Source organism: Nilaparvata lugens, chromosome X (assembly GCF_014356525.2).
Source record: "Nilaparvata lugens isolate BPH chromosome X, ASM1435652v1, whole genome shotgun sequence".
NCBI classification, from domain to species: Eukaryota; Metazoa; Arthropoda; class Insecta; order Hemiptera; family Delphacidae; genus Nilaparvata; species Nilaparvata lugens.
In genome coordinates, this window is record NC_052518.1 from 32,888,200 (window position 1) to 32,910,038 (window position 21,839).

General features: G+C 33.5%; 1 protein-coding gene across 2 annotated transcripts in view; it reads left to right on the top strand.

The window, feature by feature from the left end:
- The first annotated feature begins 5,934 nt into the window (after nucleotides 1-5,934).
- LOC111046052 (protein seele) overlaps nucleotides 5,935-21,839 on the top strand; it is a 186,507-nt gene continuing 170,602 nt past the window's right edge. Inside the window, exon 1 of one of the 2 annotated variants that reach the window (XM_039443179.1) lies at nucleotides 5,935-6,261. Coding sequence is in view for 1 of the 2 variants with exons in the window: in XM_039443180.1 (XP_039299114.1) it covers nucleotides 6,153-6,261 (109 nt within the window). In the remaining variant the exon portion in view is untranslated. The remainder of the gene's footprint in view (nucleotides 6,262-21,839) is intronic. The other variant, XM_039443180.1, reaches the window with a different exon arrangement.

Here is a 21,839-nt window from a genome sequence, read left to right on the forward strand (position 1 = left end):
TGACGGTTTTATTTTCAGTTTGAATTTGAATTTGTTGTAGGTTAGTAATTTCAACTTTGTTAGCAGCTACAACTTTCTCAATTACCTCTAGCTTCTGGTTAGTTTCAACTTTATTTTGTTCTACTTGGCTAGCAATGACTTGAATATTTTCCTTACAATTATTGACATTAGTTGTTATTACAAATTTATGGATATTAAAATTTGATTATAGGCTGTCAACCCTACTGTTAGTTTTAGCACTACTTTCTTGCAATTCGTTATATTTTTCATTAGAACTTATTTTGAAGGTACTTAATTCTTCGCTTAAAGCCTGGAATTGAGCTTTAGTTTCAATTGCCTGTTTGGACAGTTGAGTGGACAGTTTGTTAGTCAAACCTTCCATAGCTTGTAACAACTTCTGTATATCTAAACCTACCATACTATTGTTACTGGTCACATTCGGTTGATTTGATTCGACATTTTCATTTGACTGTATGCAAGTTAAATCAAGACTTTCTCCTACATTCTCGGTATCTATAGTTTCTATTTGATTGACATTTTTAGAATATTTATTTGGCAAGGCTTGTGCATCAGCATCTATGCCAGGATTCATAGCATTACTACACATCGTTTCACTAACAGTGATACTGGGGTCAAATTCACTCTGATTACTACAGTTTGCCTGTGCAAATTGACTATTTAATCTGATCTCATTACTTATTACTGCTTGATTCATAGATTTGTTAGAACTATTAACAAGAATGGTTGTATCAATCGACTCATTAGGTACTAGAATTTGAAACATAGTCTATTTCGGGAACATTAGAGTTTACATCTTGCTCAGTAGAATCCATTTCAACTAACTGGGGATTTACTATTCTCTTCCTCAAGTAATATGGAGATAATGCCTTGATAGTTTTACCTTTGGTTTTATTCATGACACATTGATATAATCTTTATTAAAATTTCACACAAAACTACTATGCTAAGCATTTGCATAACCTTTGCAAATGTATTGAAATGCTTACTAACAATATACAGATAATAAATTCAAGTAGGCAAAAAAGTAATGCCTGGTATACGCCTGGGTTACTTCAGCTACAGAGTTTTGTCTTGGCTCTGGATTGCAGAAGGAAATCTTGTCTTGATGAGGAAGAGAGGAAGAACATCCATAATCAATACATTAAGGCAAAGAGGATTTACAGGCAGGAGGTGGACCTTGCAAAACGGGAGGCTAACATTAGCTCAATCAATCAGGCCAATAACAAATGTAAGGCTGCTTGGGACCTAGTAAAAAGTATTTCAGGACCAAGTAAGCAAAGTTTGAAGCCAAGAGTCAAAGCAAGCCCTGATGAATTCAATAATTTCCTGATACAGGAGGTGGAAAAAATTGTCAGTGCCCTACCAGAAACAGACAGAACACAGGTGGCTGCTAGCAGACTCTTTCAGCAACCCAGAGATGGTACTGTAGAAATGGAGAACTGGGACCCAGTAACACCAGAAGACATTATTCAAATGGTGAGTCACTTCAGAAATAAAAAGACTCAAGATATCTACGGTATGTCAGTTGACCTGTTGAAATCTATTATTGATGTCATTGCCCATCCTCTTAGTGTAGTGTTGAATGCATGCCTTAGCAAAGGATATATCCCCACAGCCCTAAAACTGGCTAGAACAGTGCCTATCTTCAAGAAGGGTGACCCTACAACCCTGAAAAGCTACAGGCCAATTTCTATTATTCCCGCACTGGCCAAGATCTTTGAAGCCTTTATGAAGATTCAACTAATGGACCACTTTGAGAGCAATAACCTATTTTCAAGTGTGCAGCACGGTTTCAGGCGCGGTAAATCAACAGTCACAGCTGTTTCCAAGCTGGTGTGTGACATCCTAGATTCTTTTGAAGAGGGGGACTCAGTGGCGTTGGCTCTGGCAGACCTGAGTAAGGCATTTGAGTGTGTCCCGCATGATATTCTGCTGGAGAAACTTGAAGCATATGGAGTTGTAGGTCGGGTCCTTGCCACCCTGGAATCCTACCTAACAGACAGAAGGCAGATCCTTTCGCTGGAGGGAGTTAACTCAGGTCCTCTACAGGTTAATCATGGGGTGCCACAAGGATCAGTGATTGGACCCCTCCTTTTTCTGATTATGATCAATGACCTTGGTTTGCAGGGAGGCATCCTACTTTTTGCTGACGACACCACAATCTTTGCCAGAGGGAGAACACCAGTGTTGGCGCAGAAGGCGGCTGCAGATATTTTTGGACAAGCAAAACAGTGGTTCAACAATAATAAGCTGAGTCTAAATGAAGACAAGACACAAGAGACTACCTGTAGCCTCAGTACAAACCAGCTCATCAATCGAACTGAGGTCAAGCTACTAGGATTTACGCTGGATTCAAGACTCACCTGGGGTAGCCATACCAACAAACTCTGTCTGAAGCTATCCAGGGTGATATTTCTACTCAGACGTCTAAAGCCTCTTATTTCAAGGAAGCATCTTGTTGAAGTCTACTTTGCCTTGTTCCACAGCCATATTATCTACGGACTGCAGATGTGGGGACATGCGCCCGGATGTAATGATGTGCTTCTTCAACAGAAAAAGGCATTAAGAATTTTGGACTCAGCCGGATACCTTGATCACTGTCGGCCGATCTTCATCAGACTGGGTATCTATACGGTGTTCAACCAGTATATTCTGCTCTCCTTGCTACACATAAAAAGTCATTATCACTCAATGACAAGAAGAGCCGATAAGCATTTGTATAATACCAGAGGGAAAGCAAAAATTGATGTACCCTTCTGCAGATTGAACAAGAAAAGAGACTGTTTCCCTGTACTGGCACAGAAGATCTTCAATGCGCTGCCGGACATGGTGAGGGATCTGGATGACAGAAGTTTTGGTGGAAGGATCAGAGCCTGGCTGCGTGGGATGCCATTCTACTCTGTGGCTGAATACTTTGAGGCCGACAAGTCTTTAATTTGATTCAAGTGACTTAGAATCCAATCGACCATCTCGATCTATTTTTAATCTTTAAAAAACGTTAATGTTTGACAAGTTTTGTAAAATTTTTTACAATCAACGACGACCAAATTAGGTCTGAATATAAAATGACGCCGTCCATCCAGGAAGCTGGTCAATGACGAAGGACAGAAGAGAAAGAAGAAGAAGAAGTACAAAACCGGGGTATTTTATGAGTAAAGTAGGTTGTATGTCTCACAAAGGTGTAACATTTGTATAACACCAGGGGTACCATTTGCACCATTTCTCTTGTTTTTTACTGGTTTCCAGCATGAAGCCAGCAAAGTAGAGAATGTGGGTTACTGCGCACTAATGGATTTAGCATCGGTTCCTACAATTCATTAAAAGCACTATTTATCATACAAATTGATTTATTGGACATTTCGATCGCTCACACATGTAACAACATATACCATCCTCATAAAGCTATAAAAGAATAATATATAAGTGCTTAAAACTAGATACTTAGACATGAGTGTTAGAGTGTACATCCTAAGCCGAAGTTCCGAGCCAAAAGACAAAACCCTACCTGCTTCCTAGAAGAAGCTTGTTCGAAAAAAAACAACATGTCTGACTCTGTTAGATTAATTAAAAAAGAAATTATGTGATTGGTCATATCATTAAAAAAATTATTTCCCTCTACTTTTATTACCAGTAGAAGAATTTTTTAATTAAATGGATCTTGACAAACACATAAGCACATCATTTGTATGATAAGCTACAGTATGTTCAAACTAATAGAATCTATGAGGAAGGAAAAATAAACATTTTAACTTTGGTGTAGACGCAGCTTTAGCTAGTCACTGAAAAGCCTTCCAACGGATACCACCAAATAGTAGCAAAACTGCCTTAAATATTACTAAGAATATTTATGATATGAATCATGGAGTTGTCTGATACTTTCATTTACGATGAAACTTTCATTACACATAGGATGTCTAATCTGGCAAGTCAAGCAGCTTATTCAGATCCAGTTATTGCAGATTCGGCTCATAGTTTCCAATACCGTATCTATGATTGACTCTTAGATAGAAATACGGTACCTATATTTAACTTTGAATATCATATTTTTACCCTTTTGAAAATGAATATTTCTACAAATTTTGAATTTTATTTGGGAAGCTGTCAATTGTAATTAAGAATTGTGAATTGTAATTGAGAAATAGTAAGATGTAAGTTACATGGGAAGTTGTTAATTGAAGATAATCCACTTGTCCAACGTCATATTCCATACTTGCATTCTTTGCATGAATTTTAATTCATGAACAAGATCAACTGGATTTTTAATCAGATTTCTTAATTAAAACAGAAACTTCTGACTAACAAATCTTATTTCCGCATCTCAAATTGAATTCATACTTTCTCAAATACAATTCACTATTCTTAATATTACATGATGTGATAACTTCTAAAATACAAATGTCTATTCTCAATTATTACAATTGATACTTTCTTGAAATTTGAAAAGGTATAGATTATTACAAGTCTGGTATAGGTAATACCTACACATTTATAATCAATTCAACCAGATTTTAGCGAATACTTAGCCGTGATAAAAAATAACCATTTAATAACAATAATAATGCTTTTATCAAATCAAGAGCTTTTACAAACACAATTTTGTAATGATTTTAAATCAATACAATATAAAATACCTTCAAATAGTAAATTATCCACTGAGTAAACTGAATTCCATTCAATCACAACAATACATGAAAAAGGATTGTCTGTTTCATTGTTAAATCATAACTAAGTGCCAAAAGCCGGTTGAATTTTGATTGTGAATAATTCCAGGAGAGCCAATCAGACAAACCGTCTTTTAAAAAAATGCATCTCTGATTGGTTCTCGTGAAATTAATCACGGTTAAAATTTAGCCGGCTTCTGTGCAACTAACATTAAATAGAGATTATTAATATAAAATTTATCAAACAAATATGAGAAAAATAACATTGTAAAAATCATCTGTCTGTAATAATCATTTTAGTAAAAATAGAATTTCATTCTTTACCTATTCTTCCAGTTTTTTTCTAATAATGCAATGTTTCCAAATACCGGTAACATTGCCTGTTAAAATTATGCCAAAAATAAGGCTAAAAACAGCGTTTTGAAGTGCATTATTGCATTATTGTATTTCGAAAATTACACAAAGTACATCTAATTGAAATTTTGTGAAGTTCATAACAAGATAAGCAATGCAATTATTACTGATAAGAATGTACTAGAATAATAATGTACTAGAATAACAAACTGAAACTGGTGATTAGGTTAGTGATTAGTTTCCATAATGGGCCTACATTTTTAATTCACAATAAATTATTTTAAGTTGCCCGCACTACTAACAAAGAATCTACTTTATTATTGTAGCTACAATACATACGGCCTATCTAAATAATCTTCTACATAATTTATTTTATACATTAATACAAATAAATGTAAAAATGATTCAAACTTTTCTTTTAGCCAGCTCTACGTAACGTATTAAATATAGTTTTAAATTATTTTCATATAAGTATTTTAAGTTTTAAATCAGTTACCTTTGATTTGTAGCTTGAAGTGAGTTCAAATAATAAATAAATAAAATGTGAACGCACTGTAAGCATGTAAGCAATAAACAGTGTTAACATAACTTTTAAACCGTGAAGTGCAAAGCTTTTACAGTGTGGAAACGTGGAAGTGGAACGATCCTATCGTTCCACTCAAGTTTATTTCTGTTTACATTTTTGACTGTCGACCAGCTCTCCAGTCGAACAATTTATACCCACCCCTTCGTACCATTAAAACAATACCATTGCAAATCATACACTACCATTATAACGTGGACCTCACTATAGATACTCAAAGAATACTTTTGAATAACTATGTGATAACTGTGACTGTTGCTGGCCGTTACTCTGTTTCTGTGACAAAGAGAAGCAGCTGGTCGCGATGATCTCACCTGATCAACATATGATTTCTTTGTCTACTGTTTTGGTTTGTCTTACGACGTGACGAGAAAACCGGTGCGTGTGCGTGTATGTAACCAATGCCATTTGTAAACGTGTTACACTTCACATTTAAAGTTCATAGTGTAAATTTCAACTAGTAAGTTTTTTCTGAATAGTCAAACGTTTATGTGTCTGGCTCAGCTAATTTACTTCCAATATTTCAATTCAGAATGTTCAACATTTCCTTGTCAAAACTGTTTCTTGCAGTATCACTTTTTCCTTTAGTTTCATTGCAGTTGATACAGGAAAACGTGAACTATAAAGAATTGAGATGTTTGGGTAAGAGAATTATTTTTATATTATAGTTTTTGATAGTTTAAAATTGTGGCGAAGTACTATTTCTAAAATATATGTGTTTGTTTTATTATATAATATGTGTTCTTCGAAAACATCTTCAGTGAAAGACTGAACCGCTTGATAGATTCTTGTTGGCCATTTTTATTGCAAATTCGGATATTTGCATCTGCATTAAGAATACTGTTTCAAGCACAGTATACATACAGTATGGAAACTTGGCTAGTACCCTGACGCTAAAATCCGCCATCTTGTTAGGAAGCGCCGCATTGTAATAGTATTGATGGTAGGTTCGGATCACTTTAATGATCCGGATCAATTGATCTCATTCACTGCTACGAGCCAATCAGAAGACCAGGATTGGAACTTCCCAAGGTCACGTGACGTGTTTAGTATTGGCGTCATGTAAAAAGCATTGGTTAGATAGGCGATTGATTACAAGTTTCCATTCTGTATATTCTGTGGTTTCAAGCTCATCGTTTGTCGATATAAAACATGAAAATTTGAAACGAGAACGAAAGATCGATACGGTACCACTATCCAGTGATGTGCACGGTGGAGGCATGCACCGATCCACTTCAGTTATGCTTCAGAAGCGCCACTGAAATAAAATTATGTTTGGCTAAAGTAAAGACTGTGTGCCACCATACCTGTATCACATTCTTGGTTGTAATCGATTTATTATGTTTTTTTGATCCTTGACGACTCAGTCCATGTACCATCTGAGCATAAATTCATCCTTAAATATGCAAGTAATGATGATATTATTCAAATTATCAATAATATGAGCACAAATAAGTCTCCAGGCTTTGATGATATTGGCGTTTCAGATTTGCAAGCCCTGAAAGAGCATATAGTAAATCCTCTTTGTCGAATGATGAATCTATCGATTTCTAAAGGCATATTCCTAGACTTTTTAAAAATAGCCATTGTAGGCCAATTTTTAAAACTGGTGCTCGAGATGACCTGGAGAATTTCAGACCAATAGCTAAATTATCAGTGCCTGAGAAGATATTCGAAAGATATTTATCAATCCATTTAAATCAATACCTATCTGACAATAATATCCTGTCAAATGTTCAATACAGCTTTCAAAAAGGGAAATCTGCAGAAGCACTTCTTTTAAATTTTACCCACAAGATAAATAATTTTTTGAATGATAGATTTCATGTTTTAGCATTATTCATAGATTACTCGAAGGCCTTTGATACTCTGAAGCATAATATCCTTCTGGATGAGCTTCATGACATTGGAATCACAGGAAATGTTCTAAAGTTGTTTGAGAGTTAACTGAGTGACAGATTCTTTCTGGTTAAGTTGGGGAACAATCAAAGCGAATTATTCAAAAACGACGATATTGGTGTCCCACAGGGTAGTATCCTGGGTCCTGTCTTCTACAATATTATCTCAACTACAATATTAACTCAATTTCAAGCATGATCAGAAATGGTGACATTTTTATGTATGCTGATGACACAGCTTTAATTGTTGGGCATAAAAATCTTAAAGTTGCAGAGCAACGTTTGCAATCTGACTATAATAGGATTCTTAGGTGGTCACGTGACATAAATTTAGTCATTAATAAGAAAAAAACAGTTTTAATGCATTTTAAATCACCACATATGAGATGTAATAAAACTCCAAAAAATATCAGTCATTACTGCCTCTGTCTTTCTAAATTACTTCAAACTTGTAGTTGTCCATCACTAACTCAAGTTGACGATACCTGATACCTCGGTTTGATAGTTGACAGCAGAATCAGATTTCATCCACACATCAACTACATCTCGAAAAAACTTCAAGCATTAAGCGCAAAAATATTTTACATGCATAAAACTATTCCAGTCGACTGTTTTCACCTAATTTATAAATCTCTCGTAGAGTCTATCATTAGGTATGGTATAGATTCATGGGGCTGTGCAGCTGACTATTTGTTGCACAGAGTAGAAAGAATTCAATTAAGAACCCTGAAGTGCATAACATCTCAATTGCCTCTTATCAACTTAAATATTAACTTCAATAATCTTTCTAATGTACAATTTTTTTACCATACACTAACTCCAAAGAATTTCTATATTTACAAGATTATAATATTTTTCAAGAATAATATTCAATACAGATCCTTTGCTCCACCATCTCCTTACAATTTAAGATCACCAGTTATATATCAGTTACCTCGATTTAGAAATATATATGGAAAAAGATTACTCCTCTACATGCTTCCTAAATTATTTAATAAATTGCCTCTGAATATTCGAGATTATTCAAAAAGTGATGTTCTTAGCTATGTAATAAATAACAATAATCTCATATAAAGAAACATCTAGCTGAGATTTTGCTGGTACATTAATTTTATTGAATCACTGCCGCCAGCTAGAGCAACAACTTATAATTATTTCTTGAAATTCAAACTTCATTTCTCAACTTTTCCCCCATGTATGTTTATTATAATTTTTGTTTTCATAAATAGTGAATACTCATTTCTAATGATTTATGATTTGATTTCATTGATATTTTTCTTTTACTTGAGTAGTTTATCTAATTTCTTTTCTTAAATTTTATTATTCCAGTTCCTAGATAAGTTTACCTTCCTCACCACGATCCTTCCTTTACATCCTCTTCTTACTTCCCAACTTCCCTTTGCATGCAAATTTTTTTTCTTTTCCTCTTATAAAATTTGTTAATTTTGTTTCTTTGTAATGTTTGATTCTATAATTTACTATTTATACTTATATAGGCACCTACTGAAAAACCTTCGGGTTTAGTGGGACCTCCAATGTAAATATGTTGTTCAATAAAACTTGATTGATTGATTGATCACAAAAATTAGCTGTTGGTCATTCATCATTAATTTTTTTTAATGAATTAATTCCACCAACCTCACATTTTAATAGATTTCTAGTTTACAAGTCTCTTATTTATTATATTCACAGTTAAATTGGCTTCAAGTAAACCTGAATGACACTTCAAGTGCTGGTTGCACAACAGCCGGTTAAATTTTAACCATGATTAACTCCACAAGAACCAATCAGAGAAGATAGAGGTAAAAGCTGTACATTAAAACTAATATTTTCAAATATTAGATTATTATTTAATAAAATTGAACTGCTGGAAGAATTTCTAGAAGAACAGTCGCTCAGATAGTATGCCTTGCTGAAACTTGGCTGGATAAGCATAAAAGTAAATATTTGAAAATTAGTGGGTTTACAAAAATAACTGAATATGTTAGAGAAGATAGAATTGGTGGCGGAGTAGCTTTTTTGGGGCAAGTAAAAATACTAGATTCAAAATACACCCAATAAATAAAATACAGGATATCTCGGCAGATGGTATAATAGAGGCGTGTGGTGCCATTGTTAATAGCAGGAAAAACCGTTCTTGATAGCAAATGTTTACAGACCACCAAATGCAAATACTTATCTGGAGTTCTTCGAGAGACTTGATGAGTTGATAAGTATAAGGAGGGACAGTTACAATTTTCCAATTGTTATATGCGGAGATTTAAATGTAGATAACTACACAGAAAACTGGCAAAGAGAATACGGTACCTATATGATGTATTAGACTCTTATGGATTACATGTTGCTGCTAAATACACTACTAGAGGAAAAAGCCAACTGGACTATTTTATCACAGATTTTCAAATAGGCTAGACAAATACAGAACAAATATTTTACCACCACTATTATCAGACCATAGTATACTTCAGTGGCGATCGGTGCTGTAAAAAGTTAGTGAAGCACTAATTTGTTGGTGGGGCGGGGGGAGGGAGGTGGTTGTGGTTCGTTTGTTGTGGGTAATTTTCCTTGACCATGCATGTAATATTTCCTTTTACTCATTCTTTTCTCTATTGAAGCATAATCTCACTGTAGACTGACAAGAGATTTCCTTCTAAACTTGAAATAACATAAAACTCTGCATTACAATTTATTATTATCAAGAGATATATCTAAGAATAATATATAATTAAAAAAAAACTCACCAAAGTTGATCAAGTATGTAGTCAAGTCTGTTCCATTGAGTTATGTATTCACTTATGCACTTGATTATTGTAAATGGAAATATATAATACAATGTTGTTGTTGTTAGCATATGGCTTGGATTGTGGGGAGTCCCGTAGGAAGTTCCACTCCGCCAACATAACCACAATCTCCCATGATGGAAAACTGCTATAATTATGCTTAATTTCACATGAATTTCAATTGGAAAAATCTTTTGATTAAAAAAAGTTAAAAACACAAAATTAAACACTAAAATCACCAATCCACGTCCAGAAACTTTAGAATCTTAAAATAATTTATAACACCAAATTTTCAACACATTGTATAATACAATATAGTTCCCTCGATTAATCAAACTTTCTTTTTCATTATGCCCCCCAAAAGCCAATTCTTGTTTTCCCAAGAAGCAAACCGCATTAATAAGTCTCTTAAGTAGATCCCGGTTCTGCTTGACTATTTTATTATGTTGCAAAATTTCCTGTTTGAATTGATCATCTAAAGCAGTCTCTATCCTGATCTGACCGAAAGAAGCAGCACACAATGAAGCATGTATGTGATCCACTCTTATTTCATGAGAAGCAAGCGATTTGCTTAAATTCCCAAGGTGTTTGAATCCACTTTCTGTCCATGAAGTATGTCTATTCCTTCCAAACAATAAACAATTTCAACAAAATAGTGCATTCAACGTTTTAAGCTAACCATTCACGCCTTTTATAATTATTCGACTGAAAATGTCTTGTAAATTTCCCACAATTTTGCATCAAGTTTGGTTATAAGCCTAATGTATTATAGCCTAATAGATCTTATAGCCTAATTTAACTATAACTTCACATAATATCAACTCACTCAACAAATATCAACTCATTCTTAATTATGTGATTTACAACCATTGCACTAGATAAACAAACTTTCTCACACTACAACTACCAACGTGCAGTCGACACAGTTGTACAGTTTGAAAATTACCAATGCCAACTGAACTGAACATGGACAGAAATGAGAACTGTTTCAGATGTTTCATCGTGATTTTTAATTTTATTGGTTCAAAGTCTTCAATTTTTTTTGTATATAAATTCATCTTTATTGTTGGAATGAATTATTTATGTAGAGATTGTCTGTTAATCTTCATTATCAGTGAATATTATTATAAGAAAATAGTTCGCTTTGCACTGTCAACTTGTCAGGTTGGCAATGCTTGGAAATTGAAATCACATTCGGCCAAGATCAGCTATCTTCATAGCTGGGCCCCTGCTAGCTTATTCCACAGCTTTATTCCAATGTTCACCACTCCCACTTCCCCCCAACCATTGTTATCCAAATCATAGCAAGAGCATATGAAGCTGGTCGAGCTCTGCTTCCTTTCACCATTCAACCAACTAGCAGCTGGCACAGAGAAGAGGAATCATCCCTTCTTCTTTGTGCAGCTGGGCGGTGAGGCGCTGACATTCAAATCAAAGCAGTTGATAATCATTGATATATTGAGCATTCATAATCAACTTATATTCCAATAATTCATATTATACTATTAATAATTCGCACGATTCAAATTACATTTTTGGGGGTTTTCGTTACTGAAGCAGTGCTTCACTTGCTTCATTTGACCGCTCGCCACTGGTATACTTGTATTCGACATTAAGATGGAGTTGGATAGTGATGTGAGGAGAAGAGTTGAAAGAAGGAAAGTAAATACTCCAAATCTAGAATTATCTCAACGCATGATAGGGCTACAAACCTGGCCTGTGGACAATGATTGCATGAATGTCAAAGATCTCTTTAAAGCCTTTTATACAACTTTTTAATGAGTTCAACAATTGCTTTCCAAAATCTACTTTTAACATTAAAGACAAGTCACAGAATAAATGGACTACAAACGAAATAAAAGACTCAAAAGATAACTTGAAAGAATGGTATTGGCAGAGCAGAAATGAAATCAATCAAAATGAACTGAAGTTGAAGTACAGTAGAGCAAAAACAAAGCATAATAATCTGCTTAAACTAGCAAAAAAAGAATATTTTAAATTAAGAATTAACAATTCGAAAAACATTAATAAAGAAGCATGGCAAATAGTTCGAGACTTGACTTGTGATGATGACCTTGAGAATTGTAATGTACAGCTGACTATAAATGACGAGCTTATCACAAACTCTTGTGAAATAGCGAACATATTCAATATATATTTTATAGAAGAGATCAAGAGACTGAGAGTGGATGACGATGTTAATCAAGAGAATTGAAAATCTTGAACCACACAGGCCGAAGAATTTGTCTATACAATAGTAATTTATTGTAGGTTGAAAGGCTTGAATTTCTCCCCAATAACCAGTACATTTTCGAGTATTTGAAATCCATTCTTCTTTTTTTTTGACATGTGAATTCCATCATAGTTTTGCATCTAGTGTCATTCCAAGATACTTAGCTTCATTTGCAAATGGAACTTCTTTGTTGTTTCATCTTATTGGGATGTACACATAATGCCTATTTGTGAAGACACCATGTGTGGATTTGCTTTCATTCAACTTAATCCACCAGGTTCTAGTCCATTTCTCAATTTTATTGATGGCTTCTTGCGCTTTACTTGTAGCTTCCTCATTAGTTTCTCCAACTGCTAAGACATCTGTGTCATCTGCAAAGGTTGCAATAGTGTCATTTTCTGGCACAGGAAGATCGCTGGTGTAGAGCAGGTACAGAGTAGGGCCCAATACACTTCCTTGAGGTACTACAGCTTTAATTGGTGTTAGTCCTGAGTAGCTATCACCTTGTTTCACTCGGAAGAATCTGTCACAGGTAGTCTTGTTGACAGGTAAGATTCTAGCAATCAGGCATATTGATGAGGTAAAACTTTTTGTAGGTTTTTAATTAGACCTACATGCCACACTTCATCAAATGCCTGAGCAACATCTAAAAAGATAGCAGCACAATACTTTTTCTCTTCTAGAGTCTTCTCAATTACATGAGTAATTCTATGGACTTGCTGAACTGTTGAATGTTTTCCTCTGAATCCAAACTGATGATCAGGAATGAGTTGTCCACTCTCCATCACATGTTTCAATCTGGAGAGCAAAACTTTTTCGAAGATCTTGGCCATTATGGGTAATAGAGATATGGGTCTATAAGATGATGCATCATGTGGTGGTTTACCTGCCTTGGGGACCATGATGACTTCAGCTACCTTCCATGATAGTGGTACATACTCCATCCTCAAAGCTGCATTTATGAGAACTGTGAGTTTTTTCAAAGCTCTATCTGGTAGGTTTTTCAGAACTTCACCAGTAATGAGATCATACCCTGGAGCTTTCTAACAACTGGTTGTCTTGATAATACTTATAAGCTCATTTGTTGTTAAGGCTGGAATCTCTCTCATATCCCGTGATATTCCCATCTAATCATCTTCTACACCACCTTGGAATTGATGAGGTTGAAAGACACTTTCCAGGTATTCTGCAAAACGTTCAGCTTTCTGTTCATTATTCCTTGCCCACTCACCATTAATTGTTTTGATTGGTGTCTCTTGAACTGAAGGTTTTTTCAAGTACTTTGTAGCTTTCCAGAGTGAATAATCGGAGTTCTTATCTGTAGCAAGGTTTCTGAGATATTCACTGATCATATCATTCTTATAGCTACTGATACATTCCTTCAGTTTCTTAGCTAGAAAATTCAAATGAGTTTTATCCACTGGTGCTCTTGTTCACTACCACTTTTTCCTCGCTTCCCTCTTCTCATGGATAAGTTCCAATATGTGATGTGGATAATGTGAACCAGAAGACCTTGTTCTCTATGTTGAATGTGGAGTGCTGTCCCAGGCTGCTTATTGGATGTCCCTTGTGAACTTTTTAACCTCAGATCCAACTGATCACAGCTTGTAATTTCTAGCTCAAAATCTAATTTTGCACACAATAATTCTTGGAATGCTGACTAGTCTGTTTGCCTATTAAATAGCCTTAAATTACATTCTTTCATCACCATAGTTTCACCCACATTGAGGATCAATGCAGTATGATCAGAGCTCAGGTCTTCACAATCTTCTATTTCCATGTAGTTTAATGATAAATTCCTGATTACAAAGAAATCTATCAAATCTGGTAATTTATTTCTATCAGTTGGCCAATATGTGGGTCTATTTGATGACATTACTGAGCATTGCCTATCATTTATAGCTTGAAATAGCTGTCTTCCTTTTTGAGAGTTCAATCTTGAGCCCCAACTTATATGTTTTGCACTGAAATCCCCACCTATGATGAATCTGTTTCCTAGGTGGTCGAATAAATTCTTGTAAACTTCATTGGTTATATTGTGTCTTGGAGGACTGTAAATGGCTGCTACAATAAATTGAAATCTTCTAGTTTCCACTGTAACTGTTGTCACTTGCATTTCTTCTGTTTGAATAGGTGAGTTTTCATAATGCTTCAGACCCTCTCTGATTATTATTGCACTTCCACCTCTAGCTTTATTTTGAGGATGAGAAGTATGATACAACTTGTAGCCTCTGAATCTCAGGTATGACTGGGTTGTGAAGTGAATCTCAGAGATTAAACATTATATCTATTCTCTTAATTTGAAGTACTGCTATTAATTCTCTGATTATTTGTCTCTGTTGAAGGCCATTGGCATTCCATGTCATTATTCTCAATTGCTGGCTCATTTCTTCTTAGAGATTGAATGACTTTGGTTTATTTCTATTTCACTTAGTCTTTGCTCAAATACAGTCAACATCGACTCCTGTTTTAAAAGCTTCTCCAAGATGATGTTCAGGATACCACTCATACTTTCTTGTTGAGTTTCCTTCTTATTTGAAGACACGGCTTCAGAGTAGCTCTTTTTCGGATTTGTGATAGAGGAGGTGCTGCTCTTGAATGCTCCTTTTGCAGGCTGGTTGTTCAATCCCTTCTGCTCCTCCTTTTCAGGCTTTTTGTTGGGTTTCTTTTCTTCAACAGTCTTCTGAACATTGGTTTTTCATTGTCGTTGATTTTTTATTTTCTGTAGTTCTACAACTACACTACATCCTCTGTAGTTTGATGGATGTTTTCCTCCACAGTGGACGCATTTAGGCTCCAACTCCTTCTGTTTTGTGCAGCTGATTGTGCTGTGCTTCCCAGCACACTTCACATGTCTTGGCTCTCTGTTACAATATTTCTGTGTGTGCCCAAAACCTTGACATTTTTTGCATTGAGGCACTAATCTAGATGAAACCAATGACTCAATCTCCACTTTGCATCCCATTATATGTTTAATTATATATACTTTTTTCACATCTTCTTCAGTGCTAAAAGATAGAATACACATGTCAAGTGGCTCCTTTGTCTTCCATTTTAATTTATTTACAGCATTAATTATCTTGAATCCTCTATTTTTGAGGTCAGCAACTATGCTTTCTGGTTGGCAAGTGCTATGCAGTTTCTTGGCCATCACTCTTATTGGTCTCGTTTGCTCTCATACGAGTACCATGAGTATTTTGCTTCATTCAACCATTTTGTTGCTTCTCTGAAATCTTTTTCAGACTGAAAATTTATTTTCAATGAATTTCCAGTCAATACTTTGAAATTGAAAGTTTCCTTACTGGCAAATTTTGTTATCTCCTCATATACTTTTTGAAAAAACTTTACTACTAATCATTAAACAAAAAATCATTCAATAATATTTTGCTTCAATAGCAATCAATATTCATAAGTAATCATTTGCATCTATGGCAATCAACATAATTAAACATTATCTTGCATCTATGGCAATCTTTATAAGTAATCAACACAAAAAATATTATCTCATTACTGCCTCTCTAAGTCATAACCTTTTTGTCATTTCTTCTCTAGGCAATAATGGTTTTCCATCTCAAAAAACAATCATATACCAGCAAAATTCTAATCATCAAACCCCACTAAAAATTCTACATACACTCCAGCATCCATTTCAAACGATAATTTATCATATCAAAGTTTATAGAAAAACAGTTTTCAAATTTAGAAAAAAGACATCAATTTAATATTTAAATTTAGCAGAAATTCAAACTTTAACTCATTTCAATTAATTATATGACAAAACTTCTACATTCAATAAAATCATTATTATTTAAATTAATTTTTTATTTATCTTGAACATTTCATATTTATGGTGACACAATTCATGAATACTTTCAAATTTTGAAGTTTCATTGTTACAACAACAGAATTTATACATCATATTAAATTCCAACATTTTCTTAATTGAACCGTTTATTTTTCTAATAATTTCTGAATTTGAAGACTGTATAATAACTATAAACCATTCCAAGATTATAATACAAACCATTTCAAGATTACAATACAAAGAAGATCAAGATGGATAATGGGTAAATAAGTTCCCTAAAAAATACAAATAAGAGAAAAAGGAATAATGGGTAAATAAATTCCCCAAGTAATACAAGGAAGAGAAAGATTAATTAGAGCCTATCCTACATGTCAGTTGAAAACTTTCATAAGGAAGTATATTTAATAAAATATACTACTATGGAATTTTGTAGATTCCAAGTATGACTCTAATTTGTTATAACTGTGAGCTATTACTCCCACAGAAACAACTGGTGAAGGAAAAATATTTTTTACTATTTTAACTGGGTGGAGAGTTCCTAGATGTCTGTAAGGTAATGTGATAGCAGACTCTAGTAACGGACTACAAAATCAAAAGTATGCAAAAGTTTAACAAACATTTGATGTTGCAATCTTAAGGTTTTTATATCGCAAACAAGTAGGTCAGATAATTGAGTCCAGCCATATGTGGTTCATGCCCACACCTCTAAAAGACACACCTACTTGTCTACCAAAGATGTATTGGACAGCAAAAGTAAAAAAAAATGCAAAATGGGTTAAAAGCCCAGAAGAAAACTATAACATAATTATATATGGCTTATGGCACTATATGCAATGAAAGATGAGGAATGGGGACATAATTTGCTCTGAAAAACACTAGTTACCTAATATGATGCACAACATAATTAAAATAAGTAATACATGGTAAAAAAATATACCGCAAGCACACAATTATTTACACTACAGTAGATAGATTCTATAAAATTTAAGTTTTATCAACAATTTAAAGATTAGGAAAATAAGCTACAATTTCAACTTCCAACATTATTTCAGAAGAATACTTAAAATTCACAAATTTAAATGACTATGGACAAGATTGGTTAAGATATGCATCATAGAAGAAAGTTACTGAATACTACACAAAGACAGGAAAGAATCGAAATTTGAAAAGATTTAGGGCCAAGAAAATAGGCTACAGGAAAGAAAAAATACACAATTATGAACTCTTACCACACGCTGCGTAGAGATTATGCTATTCTGAATCCCACAGGCATAACACAGGATTCCTAATCATTATGTGATTTTTGATGGTATCTCTTCATCATATATTGATTGACTCTCATAATTTTACCTTTACTTATCTCTTCAAGTTTGAAACACCCTTTATTGAGATCATCTCTTACTATGTAAGGTCCATGATATTTAGGACACAGCTTGGCAGAAAACTTCTTCAGCTTGCTTGACAAAATGTAATTTCGAATTACAACTAGATCATCAACCTTGAATTTATACTCGGGTTTGTTTATCATGTATGTTCTGTTTGAATCTTCTGATGACACCTCTATTCTTTATTCTGTACAGTATTCGTTTGTTTCTGATACCTTCTTCTTCAAGTTCAGACTTATTTTCTACAGGATATTTAATATACTTAAAAACAAGATGTGACAATTTATGATTCATCATAAGCTCCATGGGTATGTGACCAGTTGATTCATGAAAATTGTTGTTGATGACAAAATTCAACCTTATCAATATACTTGTACCAAATATTATGCTTATTTATTGGAACATAGGCTCTCAATATGCGATTTAACTCCTTCAATGGTCTTTCACTAAGATTTGCCTGGGGATGATAAATTGAAATGTAGTAATATTTTATACCTAATCTTTCCATAGATTCTTTCCACAATCTGCTTTGAAAACAAGTACCATTATCACTGATTATATATTCAAATTTACCAAATTCATTTACATATTTTTCAACAACTTTTACTAAATTATGAGCATTAGCCTTGACTATAGGATACAACTTTGTAAACTTAGTAAAGCCATCATGAATAATGCACATCCATTTGTATTTGCCACCTGGTAGTTCTCCATAAACATCAATGAAAACTTTATGATGTTTTTTCTCAGAAATTATGGTATGCATTTCTAATAATTTCTTTTCATTTGATGTCTTTACAAGTTGACAATACTTACAGTATCTTATAGTTTTGGTAACAAGTCTTTAACAATCTTTTATGTAAAAAGTTTCTTCAATAAATTTGTATGTTTTTGATATACCTACATGACCTAATATTTCATGAAATTCAACTATTAATTCTTCATACAGTGCTGAAGGTACACAAACTTTCTAAAAACTATTTTTCCAGATTTTCTAGTGAACAAAAGATCATCATTAACTTTAAAAAATTTGTTGATATTCAAATTACCTGTCTCTAATTTATCTCTTACATTTTGTAACGAAAAATCATCTTTTTGAATTTCTTTGATTTTCTTTACTATTTCAATTAACTTGTTGCCACTCTTAATGATATTTAGTACTCTGAATTCTTTCGAATTTCGATTTTCTAAATTACCTTCATTATCAGTTCTAGAAATGATATCTGGCACAATGTTATCCTTTCCTGCTACAAATTCCCACTCAATGTTAAAATTCTGTAATGCAAGAATCCATCTTCCCAAACGACCATGTCCTATCTTACATTTATTTAAAAAGGTCAAAGCTTCATGATCTGTACGGACAACTATTTTTTGATTACCAAAATAATTTTGAAGTTTCATTAAGCCAAATAATACAGCTAAACATTCTTTCTCACGTATTGTATAATTCAATTCAGATTTTGTTAAACTTCTGCTAGCATAGGCAATGACACAGTGTTCCTTGTCTTCACCTTCCTGAAATAACTCAGCTGCAATTCCTACATCACTAGCATCAGTGGCCAAAATGAAATTTTTGTTATAATCAGGATGTTTCAAGATCACACAGTCGATGAACCTATCTATGATTTCTTGAAAGGTATCATCATCTTTTTCAGTCCAAATAAATTTATTTTTCTTGCATAGAAGATGCTTAAAACGATTTGTCAGGTATGAATAATTTTTCTGAAACTTCCTGTAAAAATTACAGAGACCAATGAATGACTGCAATTGTTTCAAATTTTGTGGAATGGGAAATTTCTGAATAGCATCTAGCTTAGAGTCATCTGCTTCAATACCATTTTTACTTATGATAAAACCCAAATACTTTATCCTGTCTGCAATAAATTTGATTTATTCAGTTTCAACTTCAAGTTACTTTCCCTTAACTTATTGAATGATAATTCAATTCTACTGATATTTTGTTGAAGAGATAGACTAGAAATGGCAAGATCATCAATATAAGCAATGGTAAACTCACAGACTTCTTCACCTAGCATTTTGTACAAGTATTTGATAAACTCAGATCCACTAATATTCAAACCAAATGGTAAATGTGTATATTGATAAGTCTGACCAAAAACATTGAAAGCTACATATTTTTTACTATCTTCAGTTAATTCTACCTGATTGAAACCTTGAGTGAGATCAAAACTGCTAATGTAGTTGCACTTATTGAATCGAATGAGTAGGTTATCTATTGGTTCAGTTTCTGTAAAATCCTTTATTATGTGCTTTTTTACCACTACCATAGGGCTTGTATATTCAGAGCTACCTGGTTCAATGATTTTTTGATCTAACATTTTCTTTAATTCTTTCTCAACTTGATCTCTATACCGATATGGGATCGGATAACTCTTCTTATCTAATTTCACATCATCTTTCATTTTAAGTTGACATAAATAATCTTTTGCAGATCCAGGACTATCAGAGAAAATATCTTTGTTATTTTCAAATACCTCAATTAATTGGTTTACCAATTCAGGAGATTCATCACTTAGCTGTAATCTTAAATTATCAATCTGCTGATTCCATAAAGTATCAAACGTTTCTTGGTTTCTTTCTATGTTAACATGAAAAAGTCTATTGTACTTCACGGTATCCTTTTTTATAAATGAAAACAACAATCTTTCAATGATATCATGATTTGATTAAAATCAATGACTGCTCCAGCATCTTTTAAAAAAATCACAACCCACCAAAATATCTACATTTAAATCTTGAACTATAAGAAAAACTATTGGTAATTCTAACTTATCAAAGAATACCTCTAACATAATCTGTTTACTTACCTTCTTATGTCGCATACCAGTAGCTACAACTATACTTACATTAGGAGCTGGTCAAGTTCAACTTGAGATTGTTTTTCTTCATTTCATCAACAAGTTTCTCATTAATTACATTTACCTCAGATCCAGTGTCAATAATCATTTGATATTTCTTATTGAAAATCTGTATTTCTATTTCTGCTAAGTCATACCCAGTAGGTGGAGTGTACTCTTGTTCCTCCAATAGTTCATTAAAAATACAACCTACCATGTATGGTTCTTCTTGACAAACAGTTTCATAGATTCATCTACCTGAATTTCTGGAGTATGTACTATATTAACACTTGATTCTTTAATATGACTTTCTTGATAGCTAGGTATTACTTCATTACTTAAATTTTTACAACTATTTTCTTGCATATGAATTTGACTGATTAATTCTGGCTTTCTAATTTCTAATCTGTTTGAAGTTGCAGATTCAAAATCTATTTTATTCATGTCTACAGCTATATCAAAATTTGACCTTTCCTTAACTGGTAGAACAGGGCTGTCATTTCGTCATCCCCTTATTAGTTTAAAGGAACATTCTGTTGTGGACGATTTGCATTCATCTGATTTGAACTTTGAGCAGGCATAAAACCTGGCGGTGGGAAACTGAAATCTAACTGGTAGTTGTTAGCTGGTCGATTTGGATTAGATTGATTTGAATTCACAGGTTGATAATTTCTATTATCTCTGAAATTACTCTGAAAATTTTGATCTCTATGACCATTATTGTTTGGTCCATTTTGGTACCTTCGATTTTGGAAATAATTCCTACCTCCTTGATACTGCTTATTATTATCTTGAAACATTACACCATTTGAATTCTGAAATCTATTTTTATCATCCCTATGTTCACTCTGATGAAAACTTATTGTTTTATTTTGACTTCCAGTTTGAGCATTGTTATGATCACGGGGCGTTTGTCTGTTTACTTTGTAAGTGTCAGTATTGTCAAACTCATTCAGAAAACAAATGAACTCATCACTAGTCTTAATGTTACGAATTATTGCAGCTGTAGATATGGTTTCATCAAAATGACCTTTCAAAAACTTAAAAATAGTATCTTTATCTAAGGCTGGAATTAGGTTCTTAGCAATATTGAAACGAGAAATATAATACTCAGTAAGATTTTTAGATAAGTTTGGCTTATATTTTCCAAATCTCAAATCATTTCTAGCAGATGATTGAATGTCATCTAACCACATTCTAGCAATGAATTTCTCTTTAAATTCTTCAAAGTTGTTTACATCAAAACGGATGAAAATCCACC